This window comes from Hordeum vulgare, chromosome 1H (genome assembly GCF_904849725.1).
Source record: "Hordeum vulgare subsp. vulgare chromosome 1H, MorexV3_pseudomolecules_assembly, whole genome shotgun sequence".
Lineage (NCBI taxonomy): Eukaryota > Viridiplantae > Streptophyta > Magnoliopsida > Poales > Poaceae > Hordeum > Hordeum vulgare.
Genome location: NC_058518.1, coordinates 81,356,419 through 81,378,948, shown reverse-complemented (window position 1 = coordinate 81,378,948; position 22,530 = coordinate 81,356,419). Strand labels below are relative to the sequence as shown.

Genomic DNA, 22,530 nt, shown 5'->3' with positions numbered 1-22,530 from the left:
CGGCAACAGCAGCAGCGGGCAGCGACAACAACAGCTCGGCAGGAGGAGTCCCTGGAGGCGGAGGCCACGACCGGCGAACGACGCACCCGAGCGGAACGGCGGCGACGGAGGAGCGGCGAGGATCGAGCGAGCCATGGCGGGGAGGCCTGGAGGCGAGGTTCGGATGTAGCCGGGGCGAGCTACTCGCGATCTGCTCGAGCAGGGAGGTGAGGCCAGCGTGGAGCAGGCGGGGCGGCGCCGACGGGGAGAGGGAGGCGCCACGGCAGGGCAGGTCTGTTGGAAATATACCCTAGAGGCAATAATAAATTAGTTATTATTATATTTCTTTGTTCATTATGATCGTTTATTATCCATGCTATAATTATATTGATTGGAAACACAATACTTGTGTTGATACATAGACAAAACACTGTCCCTAGTAAGCCTCTAGTTGACTAGCTCGTTGATCAAAGATGGTCAAGGTTTCCTGACCATGGGCAAGTGTTGTCACTTGATAACATGATCACATCATTAGGAGAATCATGTGATGGACTAAGACCCAAACTAATAGACGTAGCATGTTGATCGTGTCATTTTGTTGCTACTGTTTTCTGCGTGTCAAGTATTTATTCCTATGACCATGAGATCATATAACTCACTGACACGGGAGGAATACTTTGTGTGTATCAAACGTCACAACGTAACTGGGTGGCTATAAAGATGCTCTACAGGTATCTCTGAAGGTGTCCGTTGAGTTAGTATGGATCAAGACTGGGATTTGTTACTTCGTGTGACGGAGAGGTATCTCGGGGCCCACTCGGTAATACAACATCACACACAAGCCTTGCAAGCAATGTGACTTAGTGTAAGTTGTGGGATCTTGTATTACGGAACGAGTAAAGAGACTTGCCGGTAAACGAGATTGAAATAGGTATGCGGATACTGACGATCGAATCTCAGGCAAGTAACATACCGAAGGACAAAGGGAATGACATACGGGATTATATGAATCCTTGGCACTAAGGTTCAAACGATAAGATCTTCGTAGAATATGTAGGATCCAATATGGGCCTCCAGGTCCCGCTATTGGATATTGACCCAGGAGTCACTCGGGTCATGTCTACATAGTTCTCGAACCCGCAGGGTCTGCACACTTAAGGTTCGACGTTGTTTTATGCGTATTTGAGTTATATGGTTGGTTACCGAATGTTGTTCGGAGTCCCGGATGAGATCCAGGACGTCACGAGGAGCTCCGAAATGGTCCGGAGGTAAAGATTGATATATAGGAAGTCCTGTTTTGGTCACCGGAAAAGTTTCGGGCTCACCGGTAGTGTACCGGGAGTGCCGGGAGGGGTGCCGGGGACCATCGGGAGGGGTGTCACGCCTCAAGGGGTCTCATGGGCTATGGGAAGATATAAACCAGCCCCTAGTGGGCTGGAATAAGTTCCCACTAAGGCCCATAAGGTTTGAGAAGGAAAAAACACAAGGTGGAAAGAGTTTCCAAGTGGGAAGGTGGAATCCTACTCCAAGTAGGATTGGAGTAGGACTCCTCCACCTCCAATTTCGGCCAAACCTTGAGGGTTTGAGGCTGCCTCTTCCCTCCCCCTCCCTCCTATATATATTGGGGTTTTATGGCTGATTTGAGACAACTTTGCCACGGCAGCCCGACCACATACCTCCACGGTTTTTCCTCTAGATCGCGTTTCTGCGGAGCTCGGGCGGAGCCCTGCTGAGATTAGATCACCACCAACCTCCGGAGCGCCGTCATGCTGCCGGAGAACTCATCTACCTCTCTGTCTCTCTTGCTGGATCAGGAAGGCCGAGATCATCGTCGAGCTGTACGTGTGCTGAACGCGGAGGTGCCGTCCGTTCGGCACTAGATCGGAGCGGATCGTGGGACGGATCGCAGGACGGTTCGTGGGACGGTTCGCGGGGCGGATCGAGGGATGTGAGGACGTTCCACTACATCAACCGCGTTTCTTAACGCTTCTGCTGTGCGATCTACAAGGGTACGTAGATCGGAAATCCCCTCTCGTAGATGGACATCACCATGATAGGTCTTCGTGCGCGTAGGAAATTTTTTGTTTCCCATGCGACGTTCCCCAACAAGGTCGCCGGCGGCGGTGATGCGCGGCGGGGCGGCGAGCTGCTGGCAGCGGCAGGCCAAGGCGGGGTGGCGCGCTCGGGAGACGGCGGGGCACGGGCGGCGCAGGGACTCGGCATGCGAGGACGCGCGGGGACGGGGAGGCGCGGTCGACGGCGGGGAGCAGGGGCTGCATGCGCGGCGCGACGAGGAAGGAGGACATGGAAACAGGGGAATCCTCTGGTGACGGCGCTGAAGGGAGAAGGGGAGAGCGAGAACGAGGAGAGACCGAGGGGGATCGAGCAGCGCTAGGGCTACGGGAGGCTTGGGCCTCGGCCCGGCCGGTTGGGCACCCTCCTGCTATGTTTTTTTTAAAAACCTTTTTTTAAATCAGACAAGTTTTAACTAAAGAAGAGGCTTTTAACAAAGAAAAGGAAAAATAATAATAATAAATAATATAATAAAGAAAATGCCTTTGCTCCTTTAAAATAAACCCCAACTCTAAAAATAGATTGGGCTTTTTAACCAAACAAAAATAAACCCCTTTTTGACGAATAAAATAAAACCTCTTTTTATTTAAAGAATAAAATAAAAGGTTTTTAAAAGAGAAAAGAAAATGAGATGGTTTAAAAATAAAACAAAAGGAAAAATAAAATCAAAACCCAAGGGTTGCCCCCACATTTAATAAAAGGGGTTTTTTAAAGAAGACAAACCTTTTTTTATTTAAAAGGGGATAAAACGAAAACATGAACGCAGCCACAAAACAACTAAAAGAGGAGGGAGGGCGGCGACCTATTGCACCAAAGACACCGAGAGCACTCACAACCCAGATCACAATACGCAACATATGATGCAAGATGCCATGATGCAAACTACATGATGAGGCCAGGAAATAAAGTAACCACATGACGGAAACGGAAATAAAGGGGAATCTTCTGGGGCGTCGGCATCGGGCTCTCACAACTTTATATGATTTATTTAGGACTAACCCGGATTGACGTTGTTTTCAGCAGAACGATCATGGTGTTGTTTTTTGTGCAGAAAAGAAGTTCTCAGAATTGGATGAAACATTTTGACGATTGTTTTTGGAAGAAAAGAGAAATACTGGAGCAAAGAACCACCAGAGGGCCCCCCTGGTGCCACTAGACACCAGGGGGTGCCAGCCCCCCTGGCGCGACTTGGTATCTAGTGGGCACCTCGTGGCCCATATTGGCGTGATTCCAACGCCAAAAAATCCTATAGATAAAGAAACCTCCAGATATAACCCTAGACGAGAAGTTCTGCCGCCGCAAGCCTTTTAGCCACAAAAAACCAATTGGGATCCTGTTCCGGCACCCTGCCGGAGGGGGAGAACATCTCCGGTGGCCATCTTCATCATCCTGGCGAAGTCCAAGATGAGGAGGGAGGATTCCACCCTCGGAGATGAGGGTTTGTACAAGTAGCTATGTGTTTAATCTCTCTCTCTCTCTCATGTTCTTGAGATGTCATTATCTTGATAATCATAGGCCTTGTTAACATAGTTGGATCTTATGGTGTTTTTCCCATGCTATTGTTGTGATGAATTGAGTCTTTCACTTTAAGATCTCGTTATGTTGGATTGAATATTCAGGTTTGAGAGCATATGATGTATGTCTTACATGCGGATACCCGTACTGACGTAGGGACATTCAAGTGTTTCACTTGATATATGTTTTGGTACTCAACTCGCGGATTCCCGAGGTGACATTGGGGTAATGTATGCACACGGGTTGATGCACGTTTTCATACTATGTTCTCGATAGAAATCTTGGGGTGCTCCTTGAAGTTCTTTGTATTGGATTGAATATGAAGTATCTGAAATTGTTTGATGCATGTCGTATAATTAGCCCACGGATACTTGTGGTGACATTGGAGTATGTAGGTGACATTAGTGTTTATTGATATGTATAAATGGTGTTATTTTAGTACTAACTCTTGAATGGATCGATCGAAAAGGATAACTTGTTATCTTAGTACGAACTCTTGGAAAGATTGATCGGAAAGAATAACTTTGAGGTGGTTTCGTACCCAACAAATAATTTCTTCTTATGTTCTCCGCTAGATAGGAACTTTGGATTGATTCTTCATATCACGTTGAGGGATTGTTATGTGATCCAATTATATTAGCACTGTTGATAGATTGCACTAGCGAAAGTACGAACCCTAGGCCTCATTTTCAAGCAATGCAACAACATTTTGCTCGCTATTTTACGCTTGCTACCTTGCTATTTTTATATTTTGAGATTACAAAAAAATATATCTACTATCATTACTACACTTGTGTCACCATCTCTTTGGTGAACTAGTGCACCTATACAATTTACCATTGTATTTGGTTTGTTGGGGACACAAGAGACTTTTTACTATTTTGTTGCAGGGTTGTTTGAGAGAGACCATTTTCATCCTACGCCTCCCACGGATAGATAAACCTTAGGTCATCCACTTGAGGGAAATTTGCTACCGTCCTACAAAACTGTGCGCTTGGAGGCCAATGACATCTCCTTTAGCATGCATGAGGTCATGAAGCTCAAAAATTTATTTATCAGAATTAGGATTAGTTGGCTTAATTTTGTGAAAGGCAATGCATTTATGGAAAATGATCTCAAGATTTTTTAGTGAGTAGTCGGGATATATTTTCTCTAAGTTTTTCCACAAAGTGTGAGCACACTAAAATTTTGCAATTGATTAAGCGCATCTCTTGGCAGTCCTCTAATGATTAGATTTACAGTTTTAAGATTACCAAGCATACCAAGTTCTTCATCATGAGAAGGATGCAAAGGATCAATGGAAGGCTCATAGGGATATTCAACATAATCGCTCAAATGGAATTTATCAAATGTATCAAGCATTTCATCTTTCCATTGTCTAAAATACCCCCCATCAAGAATAGACACTCTACAACTAATATTACCCAAACTAGGCACATTCATCTGCCTCCAATGGTGTTTAAACCAAGGTTATGGAGACCTTGCTTTCATACCATTTATGGGATCCATAAAAGAGGTGTCTAGATGGGGAGGGGTTGAATAGACTACTTGCATAACTAAAATCCTACCTTTTCCCAATTTTAATGGTTGGGAGATTTTAGCATTCTAACAAGTCTAGTGCGCCCTGCACATGCTAGTCAACAAATATGGCAGCGAAGAGTAAAGACATTGTACATGTAGTAAGTAGTAGAGTTTAGGAAGATCAAACACAAAAAAGTTGACACGATGATTTTTGGCATGGTTCTGGTAGGTGGAGCTATCGTAGGTCCATGTTAGTGGAGACTTCAACCCATGTAGGGTAACGACTGCTAGAGTCCACGGAGGGCACCCACAAGGGGTCCGTGAAGAAGCAGACTTGTCTATTCCACTACAGCTTCTTCCACACAGGACTAGCCTCACTCATGGTAGATCTTCATGAAGTAGGCAATCTCCTTGCCCTTACAAACATCTTGGTTCAACTCCACAACACAAAGTAGGAGGCTCCCAAGTGACATCTAACCAATCTAAGAGGAACCACCCTCCAAAAGGTAATAGATGTGGTAGAACGATGAACTCCTTGCTCTTGTGCTTCTAAAAATAGTCTCCTAAACACTCAATCACTCTCGCTCAGATTTTGCAGGGGTAGGGGAGATTGATCTTGTGGAAGGAAACTTGGGGGGGTGCTAGAAATAAAGGTTCAAATGGTTGGAATGGAATCTCTTGATCTCAACACATGAGTAGGTTGCTCTCTTTCAGAAAAAAATGGATATTTAAAGTGTAAGTGTGTTCTGAGTGCTTCCTCTACGAATGCGAGGTAGGTGGAGGGGTATATATAGGTACCCCCCAAAATCCAACCGTTACAACATTGTTGCCCAACTTGATGAAACTGAAAAGAATCTCGGTAGTACCGAGTTGCACTAAATGTGGCAACTTTTGAATTCTCGGTGAGACCGATATAGGAATCTCGATGGTACCCATATGATGACCTAGACCAGTTTCCAAATCTCGGTGAGACCGATTCCAAACTCGGAAATTTCAATTCTTGAAATCTTCTCAACAAAAAGTTGGTCACTGAATCTTGGTGGCACCGATAGGAATGTTGGTGGTACCGAGATGGCAGGGTTTGGCATAGGATCTGTCAAGTGTAAAATCGGTAGGGCCAAGTGGAAATTGTTGGTGGCACTAATTTTGCTGGTTTGGCTTTGGATAGAGATATTTTGTGGGAGAATGGCTCAGTATTTTTGGTGGCTACCTCTAAGCACTTAAGCAGCCAAGTCATCATAATACCTCACCCCATTTTAATAGTATTGGCTTTCCTATGGACTCAAAGTGATTTATCACATAGTATAAAATGAAGAGTCTTCTTGCTTGAAGCTTGAGCCAATCCTATTCCTTCCTTCATCAAGGGGATTCTCCTCACAATCCTATATGCCAAGGCTCTCTGTGGACTATACCTGAAATATACTAGGTAAAAGTGTTAGTCCAAGAGACAATGTATGATGTCATGAATTATGAAAATCACCAAGGGAGCATATGTGCTTTCACAAGAACAAGTTATGTAGTAGACATCAACTCTTTGTATGTATCGTCATGGGAAAGGCCTTGTTCGGGTACTTACCTCGGGTACGTAAACTACCGCGAGTCGTGGATTACCACAAAAGTTTCCCGAGTCTTGTGGGTAAAGTGCACAACCTCTGTAGAGTGTAAAATTATGTGAATAGCCGTGTCGATAGTTAAGGATAGTTGTGTGGTGCTCGTTAAAATACGTCCAGATGTTTTCGCATAAACCATGTGTATGTGTGAGAAAGATGATTGTTTGAGACAGATGATACTTGAGCTAAGTCAGATGACTTGACATGATGAATGAACATGAGATGTTCAACCCCTGCTTATGATGATATCTATAACTTGTTTGTGTGGATATCTGCAACCTGTTGATGCATGCTTTTACATGGTTGATTGATCATCACATTGCACTCAAAACTAACTTTCTGCAACTTATCATGCATTGTTATTGCCTTGTTCCAAACATGGGTTGCTTGCGAGTACATTCAAAGTTCTCATTGACTTGCCACTGGTTATTTTATTGACCTGGCATCAGAGAACAAGATGTGTTTCAATAATACCTTGTGACATTCGTGCGAGCTAGGACGCTTCCGAGTTAGAATGCGTGTAGGGTTAAGGCAGATGACATGGGTTCACGCTATCATTGAAATTTTCCGCTGCAATATATATATATATATATATATATATATGTATGTATGTATATGAAGACTTGGCCATGAAGACCATCTTCGAGTAAGACGGTACATAATGGATGTAAGACTCTTGTTATTCAGTTTCTGTGTGTTCACTCAGCATTGATCTCTGAGATCACTGTGCACGTGCATTAGGTGATCACGACTTATGAGACGGGGTCCCAACAGTAACCCTACAAACCCTAACCTCATCGCCTAGAACAAATATTAGAAATATACACGCAAATCAAGATGCTGCCATGGACAACACCATCGTGATCAAAAGGCTCAAGAAATACTAATTCGTTGAGCACACGTCACCAGCCCCATCGATGACACACGACTAGAGGAGACTGTTAGGAATAAATTAATTAGATTAATTAAAGGGTTAGTCTCTCCTATGTCGGTTGCTACTTGTAGCAACTGCCTCTTTGTAACCGTCTTTGTACCAGGGTATATATACCCTCAAATTCATCAATGAAAGTAACGGTTCCATCATTTGCTCTCTCTCTCTCTCTCTTTCCTTTTGCTTTTTACACGTTATCAGCACCTTGCTTTAACAGAGCGATTAGGCCAGAGAAACGAACGGCGGCGCTCGGGCGCATCAACGAGGCGTGCACGCGCAGACCTCCTCGACGCCTCACGCGATTCCGGCGTTATTCGGCGCGGCGGATTGCAAAATCAAGTATTGCGCGGATGGCGACATCAATGACGGTGGCGCCCGCTTCTGCGCGTGTACTCATGTCGACGACTCCATCTGGCCTGCACGGCTTCCGCGTAGGAGAATTCAGATCGCTACCAATTCGATCAACCACAACCCCATCCACGGCAAGAATAGATGGGCTGCATATATCCGTAAAAAAAACCTTGAACACAGAAGACGCATAGAAAAAGACACGGGATTTGGCATCCAGGATCAATTGATCCGAAATACATACCAATAACTGGAAGAATTTATTCGTTTCTTCAATTTGTGATGTTCTTACCTCTTAAATAAGATCAGCCGCGGATCAGCCCACTCGAATTTCGGACGGAGGAATTTTCCCCTGGATGTGGATGGTTGAGGCCGCATCCGCGGCTTCCATCAGCATGGCCATCTACAGTGGCGGCGGACACATCCAGGCAGCAATTCTCCTCTCTCCGGAGGAGCACCACGGCACGGCTCGCAGGCCGGCAACAGGGACGCCCAAATGGCCGACGCGTGTGTGGAACGCCGTTCTCTCCGCCAGACCTTGGCACGACGGCGGCCTAGCGGCACCAACCTCGACCCGGGCGTGCTAGCCTCCAGCGAGTCTGAGCAGCGGCGGCGTGGTTTCATTCCTAAATGATGGCTATAATCTCCATTAGCAATCACACCGCACGGGAGAAGGATTTGGCAGGAGACCTTATCCATTCGATGTTTTGTTGATTTAGCCCATGAAGTTTCTAAGAACTAACTATTGGTCTGTCGTTTGCACATAGCCCTTATAATTTATACAATTATCTGATGTCATAATCAGATTTGTTAAATTTGTATTATAACCCTCAGGTTATACAGATGTTGTGCAAACACATATTTCCAGCAGTACATACATACACAATAGACCCTCGGTTCATTATAAATGACATACAAACACAATTATACACCATTTTGCAATGGGTTAAATTGTTATTTGAAGACCACATGTCTTCGTACATTTGCATAAGTATGTAAATTACTTTTCTAGGTATATGTATTACCGCAGTAATACTATTCTAAAAGAATTTTTTATTCATTTTTGCTTACATTCTCTAGAACTTAAGACATCATATTTGTCTTAACGCAAACATTTCCACTCACATGTGTTTTCCGAACAACAACTATAATTTTGCAATAGAAATTATTATTTCTTGCAAACGTCTTAACGAAATTCAAATAAGAATTATAAAGTCATACTTAATATGATTATTCCAAATTTTATTTGTGAATCACAAGGTATTGGTGACATCTACTGCACCATTTGCAGATTATTCATCACTACTATGAGGTCTATATCTTGTCATTTTAACAAGATGACTACCTTTAAAGTGCTCTTCTAAATATTAATATTACATGTGACTACCTCAAGATATCATAAGGTAATACTGGCATCTACTATAAATTTTGCGGACTATCCAGTATTACTGCAAGGTCTACATCATGTCATTCTGACATATGATTATCTTCAAAGTGATTTTCTGAAATATAGCATAACATAAGGTAATAGAGATATGAACATCTACTGATGAAAGTCAGATTATGTTTTCTATTACTATGAGATCTACACCATATTGGTGATTATCTTCAAAGTGTTATCCTATATAAATTGAGGTCTACACATAAGACTACAAGGCATCAGTCCTACTAGAATATGCTCCTACGAAGCATTTATTGTTGTTGTTCTTTAAAATATTTTACACTCATAGTAAATATTGTTCTTGCACATAAGGCTTAAATATGTAATAGGAAACTCTCGAAATATTTGCATATACGTATAATTACCTTCTATTACATTGGTCAAATACAAGGCAATGGAGCATACGTCACTATTTCAAATTATTGTGTCATCCATCTATCAAGATGGATCCCATAATTTATGGCAATGATTGAGTGTCTTAATACTTTCGCAAGGTCCACATCACATCATGGTTATACTTTCATAGTGACTAACCAATGTTTACCATGCAAGTCTATACGTTTTGGTAGTGACTCTAAAGTCACACACTTCCTCAAGAATGAAGTCCAAAACACTAAGAATAATTTTATCACATGTGTTGTATTGAAGGATACACCCAGGTTCACCAAGGATCACCTTGGACATGATTGTTCTCAAACAAAACATTTATTCATAGATGCCACTTACTCCTAGAAGTAAATTAAATAAATGCATTAGCATTTTTAAGTAATAAATGGCTGACATTTCCAAATATAATAAATGCATTATTTGGTGGGAGGATTTATTGTAACTTGATTCATGCCATCACTCATTATATCCACATGCGGCATATGTGGCCACTATAACTCCACCTTGGGAATATGTGTCATGGATATTCTCTTAATAGCTAATTATGTTTATATGTATTTCGTCTGTCACCAACTTCACTTAGTTCTCAAACTAAGTACATAATGGATGAATATTTAATTCACCTTGAATATTTTCTTTAAGAGAAACATGCTGCCATGAGCACATTTGGAATGATCACCCAATAATTTTTCAAGGCCTCAAGTCTATCACAAACTAAATTTTGGTAGTTATGAAATCAACTTTAAGTTGAGATTTTGTGATCAGATATTTTTTGTATTTGAATCTGATTGAAAAGCCCATAATACACTTTACATCTCCTTACGACGGTACTACCATTTTGCATGGTAAAGAATCATATTATTTCTTAAAATCATTATATTCACCCAACGGGTGCTTCAAATATTTGCTAGCATTGAGAATACTATGCAAGTCAGTGGTCACAAAATAAAACCATGAGGAATTCAAAGTAAAGTGGAAGCTAAAGACAACCAATGAATTTAATTGGGAACTGATCATTTTCAAATTATCACAAAGACAACTCTCAAGTTTGTCAAATGTCTGGTTACATAAATATCGTACGTATGATTACCAAACCCTCAAATATATGGTCAAACCACACCATTAATTTATTAAAAGGAAAATAAGTTCATTGGGATATTTGAAAATTTGCAAATATACAATCAGAAAATATTCTCGTAATTGATGTTCTCAAATCTTCATTAGAAGGAGAATAAAAAAAAATTAGTGCTACAAAAGAATTATCAATTCTTTTGCGCCTATGATATGTTTGTGTAACTAATTTTTCAGTAATATGGGAGACCTCATGTAATATCCTAATTATTCCTAGAATATTGTTAGCCTATACTTGTACTACTACATGTAGTGTGATGTCCAATATCCGGATATTGTTTGGACATTATATTTGATAAATTTTGAATGTATGAATCAATTCATACTTAGTTTGTTGCGTACACAATAATTTTCTAAATCTTACAAAATATTTGGTTTTAAGCCTTACAATCCAGGTTTGGGGTTGATTAGAAAAATTATTGGCAATTCTATTGGTCACAACTTTTTCAACTACAATATTTCCCAAATCATCAGATTTCATATGCACCGCATGTGCCATAGGGGAAATAGGGTTTAAGGCTCTCTCACCTTAACAATTCAAATGAGCCACTCATTCATCCTTGAACACATTCAGAAGATATGTGGATTACTCAACCATTATGTGGTATTATATAGATACTTCATGGCACTCATGGAAACATTTATAAAATGATTTAAAGTGTGTCTCTTGTCACACACAACCATGAATGATCTTACTAAATGTACTGCTCAACTTCTCAAAGTAAGAGCAAATTATCCTAAACAAGGGATAAATCCATTCGAATGGACAACTTTGGTGAACTCATTTCACAAGAAATATCTGATTATATATAATATTTTATGTACATACCCAAAATGGTTTAGCTCAATATCTTATCAAAGATAGTGAAATTAATAATATGACCAAACTTATAGAATTGTAAATTACTAGCCTCATGCTAGACAAATACGACATTACACACCGTAAGCATGATATAAATCATACCAACTGCATAGCATACTACTTTCCCCTTGTAGTAATTACGTGAAAATCAACAAAGTATTTCCTATCTGCGATAATTCGGTTACATACCGATATCACCACTCCAGCATACATCAATGGGCTCTCATAGAAAATTAGGGATCTATGTGAGGAATAACAATTTATTCATCAATCAAAATTATTCAGAGCCCGTATGCTGATTGCATCAGCAATAAGGACATTTCTGGCATTAGGGGGAGATAAGTACCACAAAGAATTCCAAGAAATAAATTAGAAATGTTATTCACATTCAGTCCTTATATCCACGTACTCAAAGAATCTGAACAAGAAGTTTAGAATCACATATTTGCAACACATTGCAAATCTGCCACATACATTTACTGATGACAAAGGTATCACTCAAATTTATATTCCTGCAGTAAAGTGTCAGAAAGAGTGGAGGTACCTGATAAACCACTCTTCTCCCCAAATGAGAGAAAGAGGGGGAGAAATCTGAACACATGAGATATAATCTCGCATATGCTTCCGCGGAAACAAAGGAAATCAAATCCTGAACCAGTAAATGTAATTCAACATCAAGTTGAAAGACACCTCACTGGATGTTCATAATACAAATCCCGACATAAATGTGCACAAATGTTTTGGTGTCGGGACATCGAAACACCTTGACTCCATTGTTGTAGGAAATCACAAGGAGTTAAAAGGAATAAATATATTTCCACAAATTTCATCGATTCCACCAGAATCATATAAAATAAAGACTACATTTGTCGACATACATTTCTTCTAAAAATTGCTAAAACCTTTTGGGCCCTGAACCAAAATCCATGGTAGAGCGCCTCTTGCACTCATATTGGTTCACATAAAAGGAAGCAAGTAATGAAGAATAGCACTCGCTCATCAAAGAGTTGTATTTACCACAGTAATACCTACTCCTCATAAGTATCTTCCATATGGAATACTAAAAAAATCTTCTCATTCATAGACAAAGTCAATGAGGTGGTGAGAAAGCGAGGCTTGTAGCAAAAGGGTTCACGCAGAGACCCGACATCGATTACGATGTAACATACCTTCTTGGTATGAGTGGAATTATGTTTCGATAACAAATACCATTGGCAGTACAAATAATATTATCCATGCAGTTAATGGATGTAGTGACTACATACTCATATGAGTCACTCATTTCGGAAATCTATATTAAAGTCCCTCAAGGGCTTCATTTCCGAATCCAAAAAATAAAATAAAAATCGCAACATGTATTGTGTAAAACTTCATAAGTCACTCTATGACTAGAAATAGTCGTGAATCATATGGTACTACCAACTAGACGAGTTCCTTCTTCACAGGATTACTCAAAGGATGATGATTGTTTATGTGCTAATAAAGGAATACCAAAATTTTATTTCCTTACATCACCTCAGTGTATATGATGATTTCATCATCAATGTCTCTACAAGACCTAAACATACAGAAAATCATCTCAAGACGGAAAATTTGGATTCAACCAAATTTAGCTTAAGTTTACAACTTGAGCATTCTGTCAAGAATACATATCAGTCTACATATATCCAAACATATACGAGAAGTTCAATTTGGATATATCATATCAACAAAAGACATGTATGGTCATACTACCTTTGATAAGGTACAAACCATTCATACCTAGGGGTGATAATGAAGTGATACTAGGACCTGAAGTTCTATATCTCACTAATGCCAAAGCACTCATATACTTGCAAACTACGTCAGGCCTCACACTATATTTGTTATCTTTATTCGGAGTGCTACCTCAAACAAAAGGTATATGGTTGATATAAGTACTATCATCTTATATCTCAAGATTACAGTAAATCTTGAATATTTCCATCAGGAAATAGAAGATATGACCATGATATGATGTAATGATATTGGCTCTTTATTTGATCCTAACGACGCCATATCAATGACTGAATTTGCTAGAATAGCCTTCACATGGAAGTCATATAAATGGATTTTAATGGTTATTTCCACTTATCATTCTGACATAATTGCTTTATCCTAAAGCATTGCAAAATATGGCATTGGTATGAGACATCCTCCATATTTGCAAAGTTCAGGGGGGGTAATCTCCGAGACTATAACCTATTAACAATCATCAGATTGCATATATTGTACTCTTTTTCCCTTGATGATTTTTTCCATAATGGTTTCTCATAAATGGTTTTTAACGAGATAATATAAACACAAGTGTCTTTATATGCCATATCATTTTCTCCTTGTATTTTTCCCACTCGGTTTTAAAGGAGTTTTCAATGGCATGTACAATTGCACTCTTTTCCCTTATGAGTTTTCTCTCAAGTTTCTCATAATGGTTTTTAGTGAGGCAATATCTTCTCAAAGATTATATGTCATACTTTCTATTTTCCCTATCGGGGTTTTTAAAGGAAATACTCAAGACATATTAATTGTTCTCTAAACTTATCAATGAGTTTTCTCCTTCTTCAAAGGTTTTCTCATATGAGTTATCAAGAGACAATGATCATCATATGTTGCATCATTTTCTCCTTATTTTTCCCATTGGGTTTAAAGGATTTTTAGCAACATATCTACACTATTCTCCTCATATTTTTCCCACAGGGTTTTTGGGGGAGACTTTCAATATTATACAAAGGCTTTCACGAAGATGATGAACATTCTCAAAGGCACATACAAAGAGGAGTCTTTATCAAGATAATATATATCCAAGACAAGCATTGATTAGGGGGAGTGTTAGGAATAAATAAATTAGATTAATTAAAGGGTTAATCCCTGCTATGTCGGTTGCTACTCGTAGCAACTGCCTCTTTGTAACCGCCTTTGTACCAGGGTATATATACCCTCAAATTCATCAATGAAAATAATTGTTCTATCATTTGCTCTCTCTCTCTCTTTCCTTTTGCTTTTTACAGAGACTTTCTTGTACGCTGCTGCCGTCGACGCTAAAAGGGTCGAGACTACAGATATCAAAGAAGTGGCTATTTTGAAAAAAAGATATTCATTAGTTACCAACTAATCCACATAGTCCAGGAACCGAAATAATTATCAAAAACTACAAAGTTGAACTCATTGCAATGTTCACAAATTCTCAAAAGGAAGATGAGTCAACAATGGAATCCGCAAAGAGAGTAACAACTCCCCAGCCGTACTATTTCTACAAATCTGCCTAGTAAGGCACATCGACTATTTATTTGAATCTTACCCATCATCGCTGATACTGCCTTCCATTGCATAATCAGTGAAACAACCTTACAAATACCGTATTGCTTTTATTTCTCAGAAAAAGAAGATAAGAAAACCACCTTGTTCAAAGGCCCAATGCCTGTACCTAAAGACCAAAATTTGGAAAACAATATCTCCATTTAGTGGGTGAGGACCTTTCCATTTAGTGGGTCATTTTTTTACCTAAATTTTCACAATTTTGCACATTTTTCTTAATTTCCTTCTCGTATAAATAATTTCAATCCATAAGTGTTAGCGCTGTGATACTTGCAAACTCAAAGAGAGTGAATGATGACTGGCTTTATTAATAAAAGAACGTATTTAGCATTTTGAAAAATATCCTTAAGGCCTTGTTTGGTTACAGCCTAAACCACGTGAATGAGGCTCTAATCCACGTGGGCCGTCTCGGCAGGGAACTGTTACACGTGGATTATACTTTGTCCGTTTGGTTTGGTTCACGTCGGGGACAATACCGGTCCAAACCGCTTCAATCCACAGGTACGACGAGAATCGCCTCCATCTCGTGGAACAAATCCACGGAGGCGCAAACAAAATTGGGCGGATTAGTTCCAGTAGGGGATTTGATCACTAGTAACCAAACAAAGCCTAAAGAAGAGACTCAACTTCAAAAAAAATGATTTTCTTGAAATAAGGTTTTTCATTGATAACTAGCTACTCCACATAGTCCAACAACCAAAATAATTAAGCATAACTACACACTCATTACAATATCAAAAAATACACAAAAGAAGATAACGCACTACACCATGAGAACCACAATAGAATGATAATTCTTCACCAAAGCCATTTCTGTCTATCTACCTTGTTAGGCGCACGCCCCACGCCATCATGATTTGAATCTTCTCCTACATTACAAAAATGCTATTCTCCCCTAATAATAAAGCATGTAGTGCTTCTGCCGTCCGTCATGGTGTTTTTGCAAAAAGGCTCCTCTGTTTCTGATAAATTAATCCGCGGTCCTTTTCTTAGTGAATATCTGAGAAAAACGTTTCGCTTGTGAAAAAGAACCCTGCGTTCAACCCACGATCTGCAGAACAACGGCGGGGGATGGAGCTTGCAGCACACGGATCTGTACGCGGCAGGGGCTAGGGAGGATTTAGAGGCGGGCGGCGAGGACGGGGTCGCCGATCATGACGAGGAAGGCCGGAGCTCCGTCGGATCCAAGGCATCCGGAGCTCATATCAGAAAGGGGACACGGATACAAGGGAGGAGATAAAGGGGGAAAGAGGGGAGGTGCGATGACAGGAGTTCGGACGGGCGGCGGCTTGCTGCTGCAGACGGCTGCGCGGTGCAGTGTGCAGCCACAATGGTGTTGTCTACGGGCGCCATGTGGCCGCCCTCCTCACCTGAGCTTCCCGGGCATCGGATACCTGCCCCCGTACCAAGTACGTCCAAGCGGCCGCCATACTCACCACCTGCGTGGACTTCCCCTATAGCGCCAATCTCAAGAGCCCAGACAGCTGCTCCAATAGCTCGATTATGTGCATCCCGGCTCAATTACTTCAAGGAGGAGGAGAAGGATGCTGGTCAGGCAGAGCTCGTGGACACGGCTGCCTGTCCCAGGGAGGTTTGTAGCAACGACGACCTGTGGTGCAGGAGGAGGTCTCCATGAAGGTGGAAATTTAATCCGACCTCACCTGGGGCTGCCGGCTACCCTGAGCTCCTGCTGCCGGCGGCCTCCCGAAGCTCCTCTCGGCCTCCTTCCCGAGCCCGAAGCACGAACAAGGTACTTTGTTTCACACCTGAAGGTCACCTAGCTACTCCCTGTAAGTCAAATCCCCTTTTCAAATTCAGTAGTTAACCAAATTAACTAGGAAACCTTGACACACGCTTGGGTTCAGTAGCTCGATCTGCTGGTGCTAGGAGGGGTTATCATTAGAGCTGCAGCCGGTGCTGAGCACTCATAGTTTCAGGTTATTAATTCTTAGTTAATTTGTTCAAGATGGATTTGGCTGATCCGATTGGAAAGAATTCTTGCAGTTTGTAACCCAGATTATGCCTCAAATAATACATAGATCTATCGATTTATTCCTCACATCAATGTACTGAATGGGCTCAGAAATGGAGAAGTGCCATGGTGAGATGTGGCCTGTTGGTTTCAGATTTCCTAAGATGCATAGTTCAGCAACGTTGTGTACTATTGGAGCAAGCTTTTCATCTATAAATTCTAAGGTCACTTACCTTCTCTTTCTTTTCATCTGCAATTTTATGTAATGTGTGACCCCTTTTTCCATAAGGTGTTTGCTAATGTATGAGCCCAATCTAAAATTAATTAGGCTAATTGTGAGTGTTTTAGTTTCCTAGATGGTGATGCTTTTGTTATCAAAATCATGTGATTTCTATTTTCATGTCTAGACTTGGTTTCATCTTTGTTCACAAGGTGAATACCACTAAATCTTTAGTTGTTTATGCATTCACAGCCCGTGCATATATATCTCAACTGCTTTATGAAGCACCTCCATCAATACAAAGCGCTCCCTTGGAAGCTTGGACAAAAGTAAGAAGTAGACCGAAGGCTTGAAATTGCAATAAGCAACCTGCTTTGATTCAAATATTTTGACAGTCGGCCAATCTATTAGGAAATCTATGCCAGTTAATTTCTCCAGTATACATCCATGTTGTTTGATTAATTAGAGTTTTCTTAGCCTCTTCGGACTCTAATACAATTGTTTTCCGTGGCCCAAAAACTGTTGCAAAGCACATATAAGTGGTGATATATCCTAGAACAGGAAAACAAATCTGAAAAATACCTTTTCCATGAGAAAATGGAAATGTCACTTGGGCCGGAAAAACATAGCTAGATAATACTGATTAATTCCACCCTTGGCATGATCATATTCGTGTAGGCTGTTCTTTTACTCTTCAAACATTAGCAATCAATTTTTCCATCGATTATTGAGCATTAGGCAGGTATATGACGACATACACTTGAAAAAATTATGGACCCGTGGGTTGCAGGCTTGCAGCACGACAATTGAGTCTCCTCCTCTTAAATAGTACGTGAGCATCACTATGTTGATTGTTCCTTTCTCTCTCAATTTTGATAAGGTGCACAACCAATATTTTTTTAATCAAATGTGACTAACCTATACGAGGGTTCTTGTGGGTGGGGAGAATAAAAAAGCCTTGCTGTCGGAGGTGATATCAACATGTTAGTAGCAGCTACACATTGTGTGCAATAAGAGAACTTAAGCCTCGTGGTGAGTCGAGCTTGTAGTTGCAATAAAAGATCTAATCACTTAATCTGTTTGATTTATTTTGGTTCACGACAACCGGTCTCTAAGCTTGTGTCATGTCATGTAGTCCATCAACTAAATGTATTATATTAACATGTCTAATTATTAAGTGCAATCAACATCAGTTTTATTGATTTTAATTAACAAAATGGGTTGTATATTCGTTATAATCATTATAGGTAAAATATGTTATGAGTCGGTTGATTTGAAAGGCATAATTTTATTACCCGTTGCAACGCACGAGCTCTTTTGCTAGTTCTACGTAAAATTCCTACGCAAACTGTATGCACCAGTTGACTTTTACTCCCTCCGTTCCAAAATAAGTGTCTCAATTTTATACTAGCTCTAGTACAAATTTATATTAAGCTCAAGACACTTATTTTGGGACGGAGGGAGTACTAGATTACAACTATCCTGTGATCTTTGCTAACCGTCCGTTGGTGAGTGTCGTACTTAAAAGGTATACGTAAAACTTTTACATACGAATAGCACTACGCCCCTTGCATTATTACCAGCGAAACGGTCCTACGGATCACCTTGTTAGGTTTTGCTTCAAAAAGAAACAAAATAAACCAAATCACCTTGCTCAGAAAACACAAAGCATTCAAACTTTCCCTCCACATTTCTCTCGCATGTCAATAAGCAAAGGTTCTCTTTTATTACAGAAGACCGATCAACAGTAGCTAATCCGCATCAAAATTGAGACGCACCGAGATTAGTACTACTCCACTACTAGTATCCCATCCCTCTACCGCTACCCCATCCCGACCCTACCAGTATCCCACGAGCGTATCATATCATCATCCCTAAATAATGGTACTCGTACAAGTCCATCCATTGCGCATGCACCTTTACCCTCCCTCGACGCACGGGCACGGATGCTCAATCTCCACTCCCACTCCTTGATTCATCTGCAGCTTTTGGTTTGATCAGCCGTCGGACGGCGGCATGGAGCACGGCTCGGCGGTGGCGGGGGACGCGGCGGAGGCCTCCAGGAACCTCCTCTGGCGGTCGTCAGCGAGGCAGAGCACGGAGCCGGCGCATGCCTCCTGCGCGGCGCGCGGCGGCGCCGGCCGGAAGTCGAGCAGCCCGGCGTACTCGGTGAGCAGGTGCAGCATGTAGTCGTAGACGGTGTCCATGCCCAGCTCCTGCATGAGCCGCTGCCCGCGCTTCCCGACGCGCTCCGCCTCCTCCGGGTGCGCGTTGCCCCACTCCACGGCGTCCCGGATGGACTCGCACATCCCCGCCGCGGTCACCGGCCAGTGGTTCACCCGCGGCTCCAGCCCCCGGCTGAAGAAGTCCTGGTACAGCGGGTCGATCAGCAGCGCCATGGACCCGCACGACAGGATGTACTTGAGGCTCACCGACCACGCGAACCCCTCCGCGTAGATCTTGTACCTGCATACAGGCGTTAGCGTTGCCGGCTCGCCGCCATGGAATGGATGGATGGAGATGGAAGAAGACGGTTTACCGGTGCGTGCACTGGCTGGACAGCTTGGAGTTCTGGTACCCGGACTTGGCCTCCTCCTCCCAGTTCTGCATTCAAATGTGATTGTTCAGCACGGGCGCAGCACATGAAAATCAACTTTGGACGACGATGGACGACGATGGGTTACTTGGCGCATGATCTCGGCTCGCCACAGGTTGGTGTCGTTGCAGGCGAGCAGCGCGAGGCGGAGGGGCGACGCCACGTCCGGGTTGCCCTTCCAGTACGCCGTGGGCACCCTGTCCGGCCACTTCACCCGCCTGGAGCCCTGCTTGATGCTCCTAAACTCCCGGCTCCACGGCTCGATGTGCGTCTCCGGCCAGCCCCAGAAGGACCAGTCCGGGAACGGGATGTCGAGGTGGTCGCGGGTGGTGCAGTACCGGAACAGGGGAGGCGGCGGCGGCGCGCCGTCGCCGCTGTGCTCGGTGCGGTTGATGGCGGGCCGGTCCATGCAGTCGAACATGAGGTCCACGTCCGGGACGCGGCCGGGGTACCGCCGCATGAGCTGCAGCAGGCTCCACACGGTGAAGAGCGCGCGGCTCTGCACGCAGGCGTAGTAGAGGTCCACGTGCAGCCGCGTCCCGCCGCCCGTGATGGTGACGCGCATGGACGCGCGGAAGCGGGCCGACTCGAGGAGCGCGCGCGTGATGCCGCCGCCGCCGCCGTCGCGGCGCCTCCAGGGCGCCAGGTCGCGGCGGATGGCGGCGAAGTAGGACGGGCACTGCCGCGGTCTCGACGCGTTGGCCGCCGCCGCCGCCGCCGGCTTCGGCTGCGAGAGCGGCGGGAGGCAGGAGAGGTAGGAGGCGCACCGGAGCGCGGCGCGCGGCGGCGGGCGGCCCTTGTCGTGCGGGAACGGGTGCCACGGCGTCGGCTCCAGGTTGTGCCCCAGCAGCGTCCGCGTCCGGGACAGCGCGTCGTCGTACGCCTGCAACATCAATCACCGGGCCAAGAAACCATGGTCACCATCGACGTGCATACAATTCACGAGAAAGATTCGCATTGTTCATCGTGATCAATCTCGAGAAAACGTTGCAATTCGATCGAATTCACAGGGAACGGAACGGGAGTACAAGAAATGCAAGAACCAACGGGGAGGCGACGAACCGAGTGGAGGACGGCGATGACGATGACGGCGGAGAAGGCGGCGATGGTGGAGACGACGAGCGAGGCGAGGGGAGGGTACCGTCCGGCGCGGGCGGCACGGACGCCGCCGCCCTCCGGCGTGAAGCCGCCCATGGAGCACGCAGGTGGCCGGAGGCGGCGGAACGAGCGGACGTCGCGCGAGTGCAAGTGGAAGAGGAAGTGGGAGGTGACTAGTGCAGGTGGTGCGGCAGCCGTGGACTGATAAGATCCTGCGCCATTCTTGGGCTCCTTCCCTGAAATTGTGCAACTGAAAGCCGATCGATCGACTGCTATCTGCTGCATGCCGCAACCATCCAACGTTTCTCTTTCCTTTTCGAAAATTTGTTACAAGGGTGAGATTTACCCGCTCCTACGTTAGATTATCTAACGTGGTTGCTACAAAAAGATCCTTGGCCCCAAGTGTAATTAGAAAATCTTTGGTATATTTTTTGGAGATATATCTTGAGTAGTTGCTACAAAAAGGTCCTAGGCCCAAGTGTAATTAACAAATCTTTGGTATTTCTTTTGGAGATATATCTTGAGTAGTTGCTACAAAAAGGTCCTAGCCCCAAGTGTAATTAGCAAATCTTTGGCTTTTTTTTTGGAGATATATCTTGAGTAGTTGCTACAGAAAGGGAGAGATGGAGTCCCGGCTACCCAAAGGGTATGCCCGCCTTCTTTATCAGTAGTTTCTTTTTTGAGATGATGTACCCACCTTCTTTATCAATTATCAACACCAGAATGTCTTTTCAGGTAAAAATAATACAAGAATGTTTTCCTATGGTTTTAGTGGGTCCTAGAGTATATATCATATTAATGCATAGCCACGATGGTACAAAATGTTACTCCCTCCGTTCCAAAATGTACTGCTTATAGAATTTTTAAAAGGTCAAATGTCATAGACTTTGATCAAGTTTATAGAGAAAAACATTTACATCTAGAATGTCAAATATATATCATTAGATTCATCATAAACTGTAGTTTCATATTTTAGATTCATCCAGAATGCCAAATATATATCATTAGATTCATCAAGTCCGTAGGACTGTTTGGTATTGAAGTTATTAATAATTTTCCCCTGTAAACTTCGCTAAAATTTGTCAAAAAATCTATACGCACTACATTATAAAACTGAGGGTGTACAACCATGCCATATCTAGAAAAAACGTACTGTTGAGGCTGAAATCAGTGTCAGAATTTATTGTTCCAGGTACAACTAGCTGGGACGAAGATGCGCTAAACTGTAATAGTATATTTTATGCTCATGACGCCCATGCTGTGTGTATTCCTTCATTGTCGGGAGATGACTTTGCTTGGCACTATAAGAATAACTAGCGCCGAAAACGCCGCGTCCGTAAGAGAGCCCGTCTGAAATTTTGTTGTTCATTTAGTTGAAGAAAAGGAATAGAAAATGATGTGAAGAGGTTGATTGAGTGACATTTTTTTGGCAAATAGTTTATGTAGGTCGTTGAGTAGTTTCTTTCAATTGAACATGTAGTACATCCTTTTTGGCAATTAATTCATCGTTAGT

At 42.8% G+C, this 22,530-nt stretch overlaps 1 protein-coding gene across 1 annotated transcript; it reads right to left on the bottom strand.

The window, feature by feature from the left end:
• Positions 1–18,989: 18,989 nt before the first annotated feature.
• Positions 18,990–21,724, bottom strand: LOC123425316 (protein O-glucosyltransferase 1-like). The gene is made up of 4 exons (XM_045109001.1): positions 20,982–21,724; positions 20,008–20,802; positions 19,863–19,927; positions 18,990–19,789 (listed from the first exon to the last, which is right to left on the bottom strand). The coding sequence occupies exons 1-4, from the start codon at positions 21,300–21,302 to the stop codon at positions 19,321–19,323; spliced, it is 1,650 nt and encodes a 549-aa protein (XP_044964936.1). The 5' UTR covers positions 21,303–21,724; the 3' UTR covers positions 18,990–19,320.
• Positions 21,725–22,530: the final 806 nt, after the last annotated feature.